Source organism: Macaca nemestrina, chromosome 7 (genome assembly GCF_043159975.1).
Source record: "Macaca nemestrina isolate mMacNem1 chromosome 7, mMacNem.hap1, whole genome shotgun sequence".
Classification (NCBI taxonomy): domain Eukaryota; kingdom Metazoa; phylum Chordata; class Mammalia; order Primates; family Cercopithecidae; genus Macaca; species Macaca nemestrina.
In genome coordinates this window covers 161,448,401-161,465,093 of record NC_092131.1, presented here as the reverse complement: position 1 = coordinate 161,465,093, position 16,693 = coordinate 161,448,401, and the positions used below count along the sequence as shown (strand labels likewise).

General features: G+C 42.4%; 1 protein-coding gene across 3 annotated transcripts in view; it reads left to right on the top strand.

Annotated features, from left to right (window-relative positions):
* The window catches only part of LOC105493188 (kinetochore scaffold 1), a 76,620-nt gene that overhangs the window by 55,605 nt on the left and 4,322 nt on the right, over window positions 1-16,693 (top strand). For all 3 annotated transcript variants that reach the window (XM_071067090.1, XM_071067089.1, XM_071067088.1), the window contains exons 17-25: window positions 916-1,003; window positions 4,524-4,601; window positions 4,789-4,828; window positions 5,710-5,811; window positions 6,905-7,005; window positions 10,041-10,109; window positions 13,270-13,379; window positions 13,584-13,702; window positions 15,561-15,683. In XM_071067090.1, the coding sequence (XP_070923191.1) occupies window positions 916-1,003; window positions 4,524-4,601; window positions 4,789-4,828; window positions 5,710-5,811; window positions 6,905-7,005; window positions 10,041-10,109; window positions 13,270-13,379; window positions 13,584-13,702; window positions 15,561-15,683 (830 nt within the window). The remainder of the gene's footprint in view (window positions 1-915; window positions 1,004-4,523; window positions 4,602-4,788; window positions 4,829-5,709; window positions 5,812-6,904; window positions 7,006-10,040; window positions 10,110-13,269; window positions 13,380-13,583; window positions 13,703-15,560; window positions 15,684-16,693) is intronic.

Sequence of the window (16,693 nt, the reverse complement as noted above, 5' to 3'; positions counted from 1 at the left end):
GTATTATCTTCTTCATAGTCCATACTAAGCTGTATATGTGTGTACATGTGTGTAAAGCAGCATTTCCCAAAATGATTAGCTTTTTTAAAAGGCTCTGCATTAAAAAACTTTCCATTGGCAAATAAGTATGGGAAATGTTGCAAGCAATATGCCCTTTCAGAGAAATACAATTTTTTAAAGTCTAAGCATAAATGCTATAATTATTTTTGACCACTGTTTCCCATGTTTAGTTCATCATAGAAATGTTTTTAAGTAATAAATATTAATATATTGTATTCCATGGAACACTTACAGAAATGCTAAAATAAAGTACCAAAATTAGTTTTATGTCAATATACTTTTTAAATTATTTCATTTTCTTTTAACAAAATATTTTATTAAATTTATAAAATAAACTTATTTTCCGGAGTTCTTTTGGCTAAAACTTATTTTAATAAAATTATCTTTTATTTTTTAAGTTCCAACTTAAAGCTTTGACCTTCATTTTAAGTTTTGCCTGTTTGTGGCCTAGGCGTGGTGGCTCACGCCCGTAATCCCAGCACATTGGGAGGCCAAGGCAGGCAGATCACGAGGTCGGGAGATTGAGACCATCCTGGCTAACACGGTGAAACCCCATCTCTACAGAAAATACAAAAAATTAGCCGGGCGTGGTAGCGGGCGCCTGTAGTCCCAGCTACTCGGGAGGCTGAGGCAGGAGAATGGTGTGAACCCAGGAGGTGGAGCTTGCAGTGAGCCGAGATCGAGCCACCGTACTCCAGCCTGGGCAACAGAGCGAGACTCCGCCTCAAAAAAAAAAAAAAAAAAAAAGATTTGACTGTTTGTGATCATGATAGAGCAATTATGTGAGCAATCTGAACCATTTATAATATTTTCTTTAGAGGTTTAACCTGACAGTCTATAATCTTTTGTATTTAGAATGAGAAGGAGAAACTTCAAATAAAGATAGATGAGATGGATAAAATACTTAAGAAGATCGATAACTGCCTTAGTGAGATGGAAACAGGTAAAGTATTTTAAATACTTTTCAAAAAAAAAAATTTAATTGTATCTAAATGCTCTCCTACAGTAGAGAATGTTGATACCACAATATTGAAGCCTTTTTTAGCAACTTGAGATATTAAATTAGAGTAAATTGGCTGGACACAGTGGCTCACACCTGTAATCCCAGCACTTTGGGAGGCCGAGCCGGGCAGATCACTTGAGGTCAGGAGTTTGAGACTAGCCTGACCAATATGGTGAAACCCTATCTCTACTAAAAATTTAAAAATTAGCTGGGCGTGGTGGCGGGCGCATGTAGTCCCAGCTACTCAGGAGGCTGAGGCAGGAGAATCGCTTGAACCCAGGATGCAGAGGTTGCAGTGAGCCAAGGTTGCACCACTACACTCCAGCCTGGGTGACAGAGTGAGACTCCATCTCAAAAATAATAATAATAAATACATAAATAAGTAAATTAGAGCAAATTAAAGTTCCTTTACTATAGTCATGCATAATACAATCAAGAGCTTCTCAAGATAACCTAGATTGTAATTTTGTGTTTTTTAATAGATGAATTTATCTCAGTTTGAAAACTGTCTGTCTTTTCAGTTTGGCCTTTCATAATCCCAACTTTTTAGAGTTACTCTCCTGAAACTGCTTTCTCAAAGATCACATAATTCTGCATAGTCATCACATTTTGTTCTTCTCAGTCCTTAGCCATTTTGACCTCTTTCAGCATTTGACACTGATGACTGTTCTTTTCTTCCTGAAATATTCATCTCCCTTAATTTCTATGATAATGCACTACCTTGACCCAGTTGTTTTCTCCTGGCTGCTCCATCCAGCTTCTCTGTTGGCCTCTCTTTCTCTAACTGATCCCTTGTGGGGATTTATATCTTCTCATCTATTCTTTTCTATATTCTCTCCCCCAGTGCTTTCGTCTGCCTTAATAATTATGTGACTGATTCCCAAATTTAAATTCCTCAAGCATTTTTTGAGCATGTACGGCATGCCAGATACTGTGCTTAGTATCAGAAAAGCAATAAAAATATTTAAAACACAGATTTTGCCCTAAAGTAGCTTATAATCATTTCAGGTGAGGGCATCTTTAGCCTCTCTCTCTTGAGTTCCAGACTTAACCTGTATGCAAAAATATCCTTAAACACCTTAAACTCTGAATACAGTTACACAATCTCTACAAAAAACAAAAGTTTAGCTCAGTGTGGTGGCACATGCCTGTAGTCCTAGCTGCTTGGGAGGCTGAGGCAGGAAGATCTCTTGAGCCCAGGAGGTCAAGGCTACAGTGAGGCAAGATCACACCACTGCACTCCAACCTGTGCGACAGAGTGAACTAAATAAATAAATAAATTTAAATACATTCTCCCAGCTCCAAAATAAAATCCAAAAACTTGTTCTCTCTTATGATGTTTCTCATCTTTATTTATAGCAGTCACAATTCTTATAAATTGTAAAAGGCTCAATACTTTCATTGTCTTTGAGGTTCTCTTAACAAGTCCTCTCATCCGCAGCTTCAGTATCTCATGTGTTTATTTCCCTTTCCCATTAAGGCTCATCTTAATTCTGAAATGTGCTATTTCAGTCTTCTATCTAACCTTTATACATTCTTACCATTATTCTGCCTCCTTCCAGACCAAACTGCACATTGCTGCCAGATTAGTAATTATGAAAGATAGTTTTCATTAATGTTACTCCTCTGAAAAACTTCTGTCTTTCCATTTATTACAAAGTAAAGTCCAAACTTAACTTTCTTTTTTTTTTTTTTTTTTTTTTTGAGATGGAGTCTGGCTCTGTCGCCCAGGCTGGAGTGCAGTGGCCGGATCTCAGCTCACTGCAAGCTCCGCCTCCCGGGTTCACGCCATTCTCCTGCCTCAGCCTCCCGCGCATCTGGGACTACAGGCGCCCGCCACCTCGCCCAGCTAGTTTTTTGTATTTTTTAGTAGAGACGGGGTTTCATCGTGTTAGCCAGGATGGTCTCGATCTCCTGACCTAGTGATCCGTCAGTCTTGGCCTCCCAAAGTGCTGGGATTACAGGCGTGAGCCACCGCGCCCGGCCTCTTTTTTTTTTTTTTTTTGAGATGGAGTCTCACTCTCATTGCCCAGGCTGGAGTTAATGGCGTAATCTCAGCTCACCGCAACCTCTGCCTCCCGGGTTCAAGTGATTTTCCTGCCTAAGCCTCCTGAGTAGCTGGGATTACAGGCGTGCACCACCAGGCCCGGCTAATTTTTTTTTTTTTTTTTTTTTTTTTTTTTTTTTTTTTGCATTTTTAGTATAGATGGGGTTTCTCCATGTTAGTCAGGCTGATCTCCAACTCGCGATCTCAGGTGGTCCGCCCGCCTCGGCCTCCCAAAGTGCCGAGATTACAGGCGTGAGCCACAACACCCGACCCAAACTTAACTTTCTCTGTGGTTGGCTTAAAGGAAAAAAAAAAGGTCCAAACTTCTGAGCTTGACATTTCATATCCTCTACAGTTGTATTCAGATTTACATGATTTGTTACTACTCCCATAAACGTCTTAAATTCCAACCAAACATTGCTATTTTTATGCAGTTCGGCCACTTTTTGAGACAAAGTCTCGCTCTGTCACCCAGGCTGGAGTGCAGTGGCATGATCTTTGGTCACTGTAACCTGCCTCCTGGATTCAAGAAATTCTTGTGCCTCAGCCTCCCAAGTAGCAAGTAGCTAGGATTACAGGCATGCACCACCGCCCCCATGTAATTTTCGTATTTTTAGTAGAGATGGTGTTTCACCATCTTGGCCAGGCTGGTCTCAAAACTCCTGGCTGCAAGTGATCTGCCCATCTCGGCCTCCCAAAGTGCTAGGATTACAGGTGTGAGCCACTACACCTGCCTTTTTAAAAAAAAAAAAAAAAAAAAAAAAGAGAGAGAGAGAGAGAGACAGAGTCTCACTGCAGCTTCAAACTCCTGGGCTCAAGGAATCCTCCCTCTTCAGCCTCCTGAGTAGTTGGACACTACAGACACATGCCACTAGCCTGATCATTTCTACTTTTGTCTTTGCTGCTACATACTACATTCTCCTGTTTTTCACCAAAGAAAGTAGTCTATATTCCTTGAGCTCCCACGGCTCTTTTGCTAGTACTTCTTATTTTACCCATCACATCTACTTGTATTATAGTTATTTTGTATAGTTTATCTTCCTGATTAAATTATAAGCTCGGTGGAGGTAAGAATCAGCTCTTCTTTTTCTCCATATCCTTCAGAGTCCCTAGGACTATGTTTCGTTCAGAGTAAGTGCCTAGTACATGTTTTTTGCACTGAATTGACCACGAGTACATGAAGTCCATAGTCTAAACTTCACCCCTTTGTTGACTACCTTACTTTCTCTTTCACAGAAAAAAAATATATAAGCCATCAGACTGGAACTTCTAAACTTTCTACTACCAAAGAAACAATCTCTCATTGTTTAATAAATTGTTTTTGACTGGATTATTCTTTTTTTTCTTCCTTATTTTGTTTTCTTTTTTACTTATTTTTCACTGAATTATTCTAACACATATTGTCTATTTTAGAAACTAAGAATTTGGAGGATGAAGAGAAAGACAATCCTGTGGACAAATGGGATTCTGAAATGAGAGCTGCAGAGAAAGGTAATTGAATTAGTTAAGGAGATAAATGGGTGTGGGAGAAGCCCTTCTGTTCTGAGTTTATTTGTATACTTAGGTGAGATTAAGTTAGGTAGAATTTTCAATAAAACAGATGATTTTTGTGGCAACATTCTAATATGTTTGTTCTGTTTTTGTTTTTGTTTTTTTTTTCTTTTTTCTTTTTCCAAAGAATTGGAACAGCTGAAAACTGAAGAAGAGGAGCTTCAAAGGTCAGCCTTTAATCCAAGTGTTAGAAAATATAATGCTAAACTATAGAAGGCTAGATGACTTCCTGCCTCCAGAGACTGACAAAATTGGGGACATGAGTCTTGACTTAGGCTGACTCAGGGCTTCTCTACTTTGAATGGAAACCTAGAGTCCATCTTAGTCAACAGTAGTTTTGAAGCACTTACTGTTTACAGGGCATTTATCCACCACAGTGTTTCTCAAGCTTGAATACTACCAGTATCCTTTTTATTTAATAAATATAAATATAAACAAGTATAAAATGAACTATATATTTCTTAGGCCTATGAATCTCATTCAACTATAAGTCTAAAAGTAAATAGAAATAATGACAAAACCACTAAAATTCTAGTTGACAACATTAATTGACAGGTGACAGTGTTTGGCTGAAATTAAATTGATGCTAGCAAAATGATTAACAAAGATGTGTTCTGTTTAGCTGTAACAACTAAACAAAACCAAATACAGGCCAAAAAAAGCAAAACTGTGACATGTCTCAGTTTTAAAGTAGATCTTATCTACATTATGCTTATATTTTTATATTTTTGCTTTTTATCAAAAATATAAATGTAATATTTAAACATTATCTTAACATGTGAATCCCAAGGATATCTTCATGGATCCTAATTTGAAAAACAATCATTTATGCCTTTCCCAGGTAGACGCACTTTTAAATTAATGCTTATTTAAAAAAAAAAAAAAAACAAACTAAGAATGCAGAAATGGATGCCATACACCTAACATTATTACCTCAATGGGGAGTCACGTAGCATGTGACTTCTTATTATAAACCTTTTATATTGATAGAGTCTGAATTCTCTAACAAAAGCCTTATCTCTCTCTGAATACCTGCTTTTATTTGCAGAAATCTTTTAGAACTGGAGGTACAAAAAGAGCAGACCCTTGCTCAAATAGACTTTATGCAAAAACAAAGAAATAGAACTGAAGAGCTGCTGGATCAGTTGAGGTAAGGAAATGCAGGTGTCATTTGTTTGTGTTTTATTCTGTACCTTGTGGTTGTCTGAAGCAACTGGAGCAATTGATGTAATTTTATTTTTTATTTATTTTTTTTTATTTTTTTTATTTTATTTTTTTTTGAGACGGAGTCTCGCTCTGTCGCCCAGGCTGGAGTGCAGTGGCTGGATCTCAGCTCACTGCAAGCTCCGCTTCCCGGGTTTACGCCATTCTCCTGCCTCAGCCTCCCGAGTAGCTGGGACTACAGGCGCCCGCCACCTCGCCCGGCTAGTTTTTTTTTTTGTATTTTTAGTAGAGACGGGGTTTCACCATGTTAGCCAGGATGGTCTCGATCTCCTGACCTTGTGATCCGCCCATCTCGGCCTCCCAAAGTGCTGGGATTACAGGCTTGAGCCACCGCGCCCGGCCGTAATTGATGTAATTTTAATGTGTTGCTGTTCTTAACCTATACAGTGCTGTTTCAAAAAGAGTCAGTGTACTCAGCAGTAAGTTGAAAATAGAGTAGAAGAACTATGGAATTATAATTTCTCAATATTTTATACTTTTCATTGCCTAGACTTGGTGTTTCTCCGATATACAACTCAAGATTGAGTTCTTAGTTATTTCAAAAGCTTAAGTTTGTACATTCACAATATTTGAATTGAAATATTGTCTCCCGCCGGGCGCGGTGGCTCAAGCCTGTAATCCCAGCACTTTGGGAGGTCGAGACGGGCGGATCACGAGGTCAGGAGATCGAGACCATCCTGGCTAACATGGTGAAACCCCGTCTCTACTAAAATATACAAAAAACTAGCCGGGCGAGGTGGCGGGCGCCTGTAGTCCCAGCTACTTGGGAGGCTGAGGCAGGAGAATGGCGTGAACCCGGGAGGCGGAGCTTGCAGTGAGCTGAGATCCGGCCACTGCACTCCAGCCTGGGCGGCAGAGCAAGACTCCGTCTCAAAAAAAAAAAAAAAAAGAAATATTGTCTCCCAGTCCAGTGGAAAAACATTAGCAGCTGCTGTTGGTACTGTTTGGGTGGTATCAGAAGTTCTCTTTTATCTTAATTTTAAAAATGCTTTTTAAAAATCTTGTTTATCTCTCTTCAGCTTGTCTGAGTGGGATGTTGTTGAGTGGAGTGATGATCAAGCTGTATTCACCTTTGTTTATGACACAGTACAACTCACCATCACCTTTGAAGAGTCAGTTGGTAAGGAGCCAAAGTGAGAGAATTCCTTTACAAAAAAATAAATGGCTACACTCACTAAAGATTCAAATCTTTATTTTACTATACTGATAACTGTTGACATGATGAGAGCACTGCTGAAAGTCTTAGAAGAGTCAATCATAAATAAAAATTTTGCTATCAAAATAATGGATAAAATAGACTCATGTCTATTTACTGAATTTCTTTCTTTTCATCTCCATCTTTCGTGATAGAGAATTTACCCTAATGACTGGTGATTCTTCTTCTTTTTTTTTTTTTTTTTTTTCTTTTTTTACTTAAGAGTGAGGCCCTGCACGCCTATAATCCCAGGACTTTGGGAGGCTGAGGCAGGGGGATCACCTGAGGTCAGGAGTTTGAAACCAGCCTGGCTAACATGATGAGACCCCCATCTCTACTAAAACTACAAAAAATTAGCTGGGCATGCACCTGTAATCACAGCTACTCGGGAAGCTGAGACCGGAGAATCACTTGAACCCAGGAGGTGGAGCTTGCAGTGAGCCAAGATCGTGCCACTGCACTCCAGCATGGGCAACAGAGCGAAACTCTGTCTCAAAAAAAAAAGTGAGGCCCTAACAAGCTAATTGGAAGTTCTGTGTGTATAGGTGGGTTTATCATCTAAAAGGATGAAATCACTGTAAAGGGTGGAAATCACTATATGGTAACTGGACAGAGGCCCAGCTGTTTTGTTGGAGTTTACTAATTGTCAGTCTCTTTTAGGTCTTTTTTTTTTTTTTTTTTTTTTTTTTTTGAGACGGAGTCCTGCTCTGTCACCCAGGCTGGAGTGCAGTGGCCAGATCTCAGCTCACTGCAAGCTCCGCCTCCCGGGTTCACGCCCGTTCTCCTGCCTCAGCCTCCCGAGTAGCTGGGACTACAGGTGCCCGCCACCTCGCCCGGCTAGTTTTTTGTATTTTTTAGTAGAGACGGGGTTTCACCGTGTTAGCCAGGATGGTCTCGATCTCTTGACCTCGTGATCCGCCCATCTCGGCCTCCCAAAGTGCTGGGATTACAGGCTTGAGCCACCGCGCCCGGCCTCTTTTAGGTCTTTTCTCTTTAACCAATCAGTGTCAACATGGCCAACCATGAGCAAACATGGCCGTATTGGAACTTAGGATCTTCACAATCTCTGGGCCTCTAAACCTGATTCTCCTTGAAAGTTTCTTTTCTCCATGAATATTATTACCTTCTGTCCAGGTCCAAAATTAAAACTTAGGAATCACTCTATACCTCTTTCTCCCTCGCTGTACATAATTCAAATCATCAGTACGACATGCTGTTTTTGTTTTTATTTTTATTTATGTATTTATTTTTTTGAGACAGTCTCAGTCTGCCACCCAGGCTGAAGTGCAACAGTGCAATCTCTGCTCACTGTAACCTCTGCCTCCCAGGTTCAAGTGATTCTCCTGCCTCAGCCTTCCAAGTAGCTGGGATTACAGGCTTGTGCCACCAAACCTGGCTAATTTTTTTATTTTCTGTGGAGATGGGGTTTCACCATGTTGTCCCAGGCTGGTCTCAACTCCTGACCTCAAGCGATTTGCCCCCCTTGGCCTCCCAAAATGCTGGATTACAGGCATGAGCCACAGTGCCCAACCTACTGGTTTTAGTTTCTAATATTCATCCACTGTTTTTCATCTGTTCTGTCAATAATCATCTCTAACCTAGATGACTACAGTAACATTCCAACTGGACTTTATGAATCTTCTCCCTGAAGCTACAGTGATTATTGAAAATCTGACTATGCACCTATTACTCTTAGGCTAATGATCAAAGTATTTGATCATTCAATTCATTGAAAAATTCAATTCATTGTCTGAACTGAATTTTTCTCCTTTTCCTGTCTCATACTACCTTCCTACCTCTGCACACTGGCCACAGTGGACTTCTTTTATTTCCTTAAATGATCATGGTCTTTCCTGCTCAGCTGAATTTATCCTGTCTCAACACCTTCATGCTGATGTTTCCTATGCCCGAACGCTCTTTTCCCCCACTTCACTAATGAACTCCTACTGATAATTGTAAGAGCTCAGCTCTCGGTGATCAGTTTCTTGCCCTTCTGTTGTATGTTCTTGCTTCCTGTGGTTTTCGTTAATAGTGCTTATCATAGTTTGTAGTTCTTGCTGTGTTTATTAGTGCAGTTATCTGTGCATCTCCCTGAGTTGTAAGCTTCTTAAGGGCACAGGTTGAGTATGCTGTTTTTCTCATGGTATCCACAGTACCTAACACATAGAAAATATATAACAAAGCATTCAACAAAGAGAAAATAATCAATTTAGGAGACAGAGATAACCCTAGAGTCTGGAGGAACTAGCAGCTATCTCAGCTACCTAAAACGTATTATAGCAATGCTAAAAGCATAACTCGTTTTTACTGTATTTATACAAGGAGAGTAGTTGTAGGGAGATCATAGCCATTTTCCTTATATGATTGCTGAAAATAAAATTATCTTTGCACAGAAGTTAGGGGTTAAAAGAGGAGGCCTTAACAAATATAGCTGTGTACTACCTTTTAAATGTCCTTCAAAGACATGCCAATCAGTGTAGTTGAACAGTCTCAGGGGAGCCTTTACTAGATACAGAGAATAATGATTCAAGGATAACCCTTCAACTTTCTGTGGAAAAAAACTCTGCTACGCAGGAGTAGGATTCTAAAGTACTGGGTTTTATGTGACTTCTAATCAGGTAGTTAAAAAAAAAAAAAAAAAGGCCGAGCATGGTGGCTCATGCCTTTAATCCCAACACTTTGGGAGGCCAAGGTGGGCGGATCACGAGGTCAGGAGATCGAGACCATCCTGGCTAACATGGTGAAACCCCATCTCTACTAAAAATACAAAAAATTAGCCAGGTGTGGTGGCACGTGCCTGTAGTCCCAGCTACTTGGGAGGCTGAGGCAGAAGAATTGTTTGAACCTGGGAGGCGGAGCTTGCAGTGAGCCAAGACCACGCCATTGCACTCCAGCCTGGGAGGCAAAGTGGGACTCTGTCTAAAAAATTTTTTAAAAATCATTATTCTGGTTCTTTCTAGTTGGTCTCCCTTTCCTGGACAAGCGTTATAGGAAGATTGTTGATGTGAATTTTCAATCTCTGTTGGATGGTAAGTTGAAAACATTAAAGCCTCTAAAAATTTGTTGGGGCTGGGCACTATGACTCATGCCTTTAATCCCAGCACTTTGGGAGGCTGAGGCGGGTGGATCACCAGGGGTCAGGAGTTTGAGACCAGCCTGACTAACATGGTGAAACCCCATCTCTGCTAAAAATACAAAAACTAGCCAGGTATGGTGGCGCCCTCATGTAGCCCCAGCTACTCAGGAGGCTGAGGCAGAAGAATCACTTGAACCTGGGAGGTGCAGGTTGCAGTCAGCCAAGATCACGCCACTGCATTCCAGCCGGGTGACAGAGTGAGACCTTGTCTCAAAGATAAATAAAAAATAAGGCCAGGCGCGGTGGCTCATGCCTGTAATCCCAGCACTTTGAGAGGCCGAGGTGGGTGGATCATGAGATCAGGAGATCAAGACCATCCTGGTGAACACAGTGAAACCCCATCTCTACTAAAAATACAAAAAAAATTACCCAGGTGTGGTGGCAGGTGCCTGTAGTCCCACCTACTGGAGAGGCTGAAACAGGAGAATGGCGTGAACCCAGCAGGCAGAGCTTGCAGTGAGCTGAGATCCCGACACTGCTCTCCAGCCTGGGGCAACAGAGCGAGACTCCGTCTCAAAATAAATAAATCATAAATAAATAAATAAAAATAAAAATTTGTTGGGCCAGGTGCAGTGTGGCTCATGTCTGTAATTGCAGCACTCTGGGAGGCCGAGGTGGGCAGATCATTTGAGCTCAGGACCTTGAGACCAGCCTGGGTAACATAGCAAGACCCTGTTTCTACAAAAATAAAAATAAAAATTTTTTAATTAAAAAAAAAATTGGCCAGGCACAGTGGGTCATACCTTAATCCCAACACTTTGGGAGGCTGAAGCAGGCGGATCACCTGAGGTCAGGAGTTCGAGACCAGCCTGGCCAACATGGTGAAACACTCTATCTCTACTAAAAATACAAAAATTAGCCAGGCGTGGTGGTGCATGCCTATAGTCCCAGCTACTCAAGAGGCTGAGGTGAGAGAATCGCTTGAACCCAGGAGGTGGAGGTTGCAGTTAGCCGAGATTCCACCGCTGCATTCCAGCCTGGGCCACAGAGCGAAACTCCATCTCTAAATAAATAAACAAATATTTGTTGGTGCTTTACAGGTATAAATTGCTCCTTGAGAACTCTCACAAACTATGTTAAATATAAGCAACGACAACATTAATAATGTTTTCTTAGAAATGTGTATTAGACATAAAACTGCTTGGGTAATGTTCCAAATTTTTTGGTAGCTTTTAAAAGAAATGATCTTTTTGGCCAGGCACGGTGGATCACGCCTGTAATCCCAGCACTTTGGGAGGACAAGGAAGGCAGATCACGAGGTCAGGAGTTTGAGACCAGCCTGGCCAATATGATGAAACCCCATCTCTACTAAAAATACAAAAATTAGTTGGGCACGGTGACGGGTGCCTGTAATCCCAGCTACTCAGGAGACTGAGGCAGAATTGCTTAAACCCGGGAGGTGGAGGTTGCAGTGAGCTGAGATCGTGGCACTGCACTCCAACCTGGGTGACAGAGCAAGACTCTGTCTCAAAAAAAAAAAAAATGATTTAAAAAAGATTATTGGCCGGGTGCGGTGGCTCAAGCCTGTAATCCCAGCACTTTGGGAGGCCGAGGCGGGCGGATCACAAGGTCAGGAGATCGAGACCACCGTGAAACCCCGTCTCTACTAAAAATACAAAAAAAATGAGCCGGGCGCAGTGGCGGGCGCCTGTAGTCCTAGCTACTCGGGAGGCTGGGGCAGGAGAATGGCGTGAACCCAGGAGGCGGAGCTTGCAGTGAGCCAGGATCGCGCCACTGCACTCCAGCTTGGCCGACAGAGCAAGACTCCGTCTCAAAAAAAAAAAAAAAAAAAAAAGATTATTGGCCGGGTGCGGTGGCTCAAGCCTGTAATCCCAGCACTTTGGGAGGCTGAGACGGGCAGATCACAAGGTCAGGAGATTGAGACCGTCCTGGCTAACACAGTGAAACCCCGTCTCTACTAAAAAATACAGAAAAACTAGCCAGGCGAGGTGGCGGGCGCCTGTAGTCCCAGCTACTTGGGAGGCTGAGGCAGGAGGAGAATGGCATAAACCCGGGAGGCGGAGCTTTCAGTGAGCCAAGATCTGGCCACTGCACTCCAGCCTGGGCGACAGAGCGAGACTCCGTCTCAAAAAAAAAAAAAAAAATTATTACAGGCCGGGGCACGGCAGCTCATGCCTGTAATCCCAGCACTTTGGGAGGCCGAGGCAGGTGGATTACGAGGTCAGGAAATCAAGACCGCCCTGGCTAACACGGTGAAACCCCGTCTCTACTGAAAATACAAAAAATATTAGCCAGGCATGGTGGCGAGCGCCTGTAGTCCCAGCTACTCAGGAGGCTGAGGCAGGAGAATGGTGTGAACCCAGGAGGCAGAGCTTGCAGTGAGCCAAGATCGCTCCACTGCACTGTAGCCTGGGCGACAGAGCGAGACTCAGTCTCAAAAAAAAAAAAAAAAAAAATGATTACTAGGTCTTGAGCAATGATTAATAGTAGCTATTTTCATAATTTAAAAATTACTATTATGGGCACTTAGTCTGTATCAGGCATGTGTATTACTTAACACTATGAAGTCCACGCGATTTGTTCCCCATTTTACAAATTAGGAAACTACAGATCAAAAAACTTAAGTGTTGTGTCTAGGATCACTTAGGTATTAAAGAAAGCCAGGATTGCTGGGTGCCGTAGCTCACGCCTGTAATCCCAGCACTTTGGGAAGCCAAGGCGGGTGGATTATCTGAGGTCAGGAGTTCAAGACCAGTCTGACCAACGTGGTGAAGCCCTGTCTCTACTAAAAATACAAAAATTAGCCGGGCATGGTGGCAGATGCCTGTCATCCCAGCTACTCAGGAGGCTGAGGCACGAGAATTGCCTGAACTGGGAAGGCAGAGGTTACAGTGAGCCAAGATCATGCCGTTGCATTCCAACCTGGGCGACAGAGGGAGAAGGGAGACTCCAGAAAAAAAAAAGGGACAGAATACTTATGTACCTGGTAGTGTTTAGAGTATTTCTAGCTTATATAATATAGTATTTTTTGCTTATATAAAATACATGTATCATAAATATTAACCTGCTTTTGCTTTTTTTTCCTTCCCCAGAGGATCAAGCTCCTCCTTCCTCCCTTTTAGTTCATAAGCTTATTTTCCAGTACGTTGAGGAAAAGGAATCCTGGAAGAAGACATGTAGAACCCAACATCAGGTACCCAAGGTAAAGCCTAATTGAAGTATTTAAAGGAAAATTTGTGATATCTTTCCAAAAAAAAGCAGAACTGAAACTTTACATAAATGATAGTGGACCCTGAAATGATAAATGTATTCAGTTGTTTAACTTTTTTGAGTTAGTTATAAGTGAGCCACTAAGCATTGAAATGTTTTCATAATTTCATTGGATTTTTTTTCCCACTTTTTCTAGATGCTTGAAGAATTCTCACTGGTAGTGCACCATTGCAGACTCCTCGGAGAGGAGATTGAGTATTTAAAGAGATGGGGACCAAATTATAACCTAATGAACATAGATGTTAATAATACTGAGTAAGTGTATTAGTTCCCAAGGACTGCCATGACAGAGTGCTACAAATTGGGTACCTTAAACAACAGGTTCTGGAGGCTGGAAGTCTGAGATTAAGGTGTAAACAGTGTTGTTCTTTCTGAGGGCTGTTAGAATCTGTCCATGCCTTCTCCCAATGTCTGGTGGTTTGCTGGCAATCTTTGGCATTCCTTGGCTTGTAAATGCATAACCTCCCTTCATGTTCACGTGGTGTTCTTTCATTGTGCATGTCTGCATCCACATTTCCCCTTTTTATAAGGACACTAGTCATAGTGGATTAGGGGCCCACCTTACTCTAGAAGGACTTCATCTTAACATATTACTTGTGTAGCGACCAGGTTTCCAAATAAGGTCACTTTCTGAGGTATTAGGGGTTTGTAATTCAACATATGAATTTGGGAGAATCCAGTTCAACCCAACAGTAAGTACTTGGTCAACAATTTATTAAATGAATATATATATACAGTAAGTACTTGGTCAACAATTTATTAAATGAATATATATATACAGTAAGTACTTGGTCAACTTGGTCAACAACTGACACAGTGGCTCACTCCTGTAATCCCAGCACTTTGGGAGGCTGAGGTGGGCGAATCACAAGGTCAGGACTTCAAGACCAGCCTGGCCAATATGGTGAAACCCTGTCTCTACTAAAAATACAAAAATTAGCCAGGCATGGTGGTGGGCGCCTGTAGTCCCAGCTACTCAGGAGGCTAAGGCAGGAGAATCACTTGAACCCAGGAGGCGGAGTTTGCAGTGAGCCGAGATTTCGCCACTGCACTCCAACCTGGGCACAAAAAGACTCCATCTCCTCACACCTGTAATCCCAGCACTTTGGGAGGCCAAGGTGGGTGGATCACGAGGTCAGGAGTTCAAGACCAGCCTGGCCAAGATGGTGAAACCCCATCTCTATTAAAAATACAAAAAATTAGCCGGGCACAGTGGCAGGCACCTGTAATCCCGGCTACTTGGGAGGCTGAGGCAGGAGAATCGCTTGAACTCGGAGGATGGAGGTTGCAGTGAGCCGAGATCGCGCCACTGCACTCCAGCCTGTGATAGAGTGAGACTCCGTCTCAAAATAAAAAAAAGAAAGAAAGAAAAGAAAGAATATATACCTAACTTGGTTGGACATGCCAGTGTGAAAAGAAAATGAAATTGGGCTGGGACAGTGGCTCACACGTGTAATCCCAACACTTTGGGAGGTGAGACAGGTAGATTACTTGAGGTCAGAAATTTAAGACCAATGTGGCCAATGAGGTGAAACCCCATCTCTACTGAAAATACAAAAATTAACTGGGTGTGGTGGTGCACATGTGTAGTCCCAGCTAATCAGGAGGCTGAGGCAGGAGAATTGCTTGAACCTGGGAGGCAGAGGTTGCAGTGAGCCGAGATTACGCCACTGCACTCCAGCCTGGGCAACAGAGTGAGACTCCGTTTCCAAAAAAAAGAAAAAAAGGAAAAGAAATAATGTATACCTAACTTGGACATGCCAGTTAAAAACTGAATGAAATTGGGCTGGGACAGTGGCTCACGCCTGTAATCCCAACACTTTGGGAGGTGAGGCAGGCGGATCACTTGAGGTCAGAAGTTTGAGGCCACATTGGCAAAAGCCTGTCTCTACTAAGAATACAACACTTAGCTGGATGTGGTGACAGGCGCCTGTAATCCCAACTACTTGAGAGAATCGATAGAACCTGGGAGGTGGAGGTTGCAGTGAGCCAAAATGGTGCACTGCATTCCAGCCTGGGAGACAGATCTAGACTCCATCTCAAAAAAAAAAAAAAATTGTGTTTCATGCTGTTATTGTGTTGCATTTTTAATTGTGGATCTTGTCTTTTACAGATTGAGACTTTTATTCTCTAGCTCTGCAGCATTTGCAAAGTTTGAAATAACTTTGTCTCTCTCAGCCTATTATCCATCTGTACCATTACCTTCCACCATTCAGAATCATATTGGGAACACTAGGTGAGTAAAGGGCCAACAGGGTAAGACTCTGGACTACTTTTTAATGTTCATTTTATTTGAAGGATTCCTCAAAGTGGTCAGCAAATCAGTGGACCATAGTGAGAGCTAAATATCAGTTCTCTTGAGTTCATTTTGAAGATTGTGTGTATGCGTGTGTGTGTGTTTGAGATGGAGTCTCACTCTGTCAACAGGCTGGAGTGCAGTGGCGCAAACTCGGCTCACTGCAACCTCCTCCTCCCGGGTTCAAGTGATTCTCCTGCCTCAGCCTCCCGAGTAACTGGGATTTACAGGCACACGCCACCACACCCACCCAGCTAATTTTTGCATTTTTAGTAGATACGGGGTTTCACCATGTTGGCCTGGGTGGTCTCGATCTCTTGACCTAGTGATCTGCCCACCTCAGCCTTCCAAAGTGCTAGGATTACAGGCGAAGAATTTTTTCTTAAAGTCAGTGACCTTCATTGCTATCTCCAGTGGATGCTGGAGACCACTGGTCTATTCTTTTGTGCCTGCTTCACTTTTTGAATACTTCAACCTAAAACATGAATCAAGAAGGAAAAAACTCACCATTAGCTTAGTACAGATAATATGTAAACAACTTTTATGACCTTAAAAACAGAGTTGGGCCGGGCGCGGTGGCTCAAGCCTGTAATCCCAGCACTTTGGGAGGCCGAGACGGGCGGCTCATGAGGTCAGGAGATCGAGACCATCCTGGCTAACAGGGTGAAACCCCGTCTCTACTAAAAAATACGAAAAACTAGCCGGGCGAGGTGGTGGGCTCCTGTAGTCCCAGCTACTTGGGAGGCTGAGGCAGGAGAATGGCGTGAATCCGGGAGGCGGAGCTTACAGTGAGCCGAGATCGCACCACTGCACTCCAGCCTGGGCGACAGCGCCAGACTCCATCTCAAAAAAAAAAAAAAAAAACAGAGTTGGCTGGGCACGGTTGTTCACACCTGTAATCCCAGCACTTTGGGAGACTGAGGCAGGTAGATCACGAGGTCAGGAGTTCA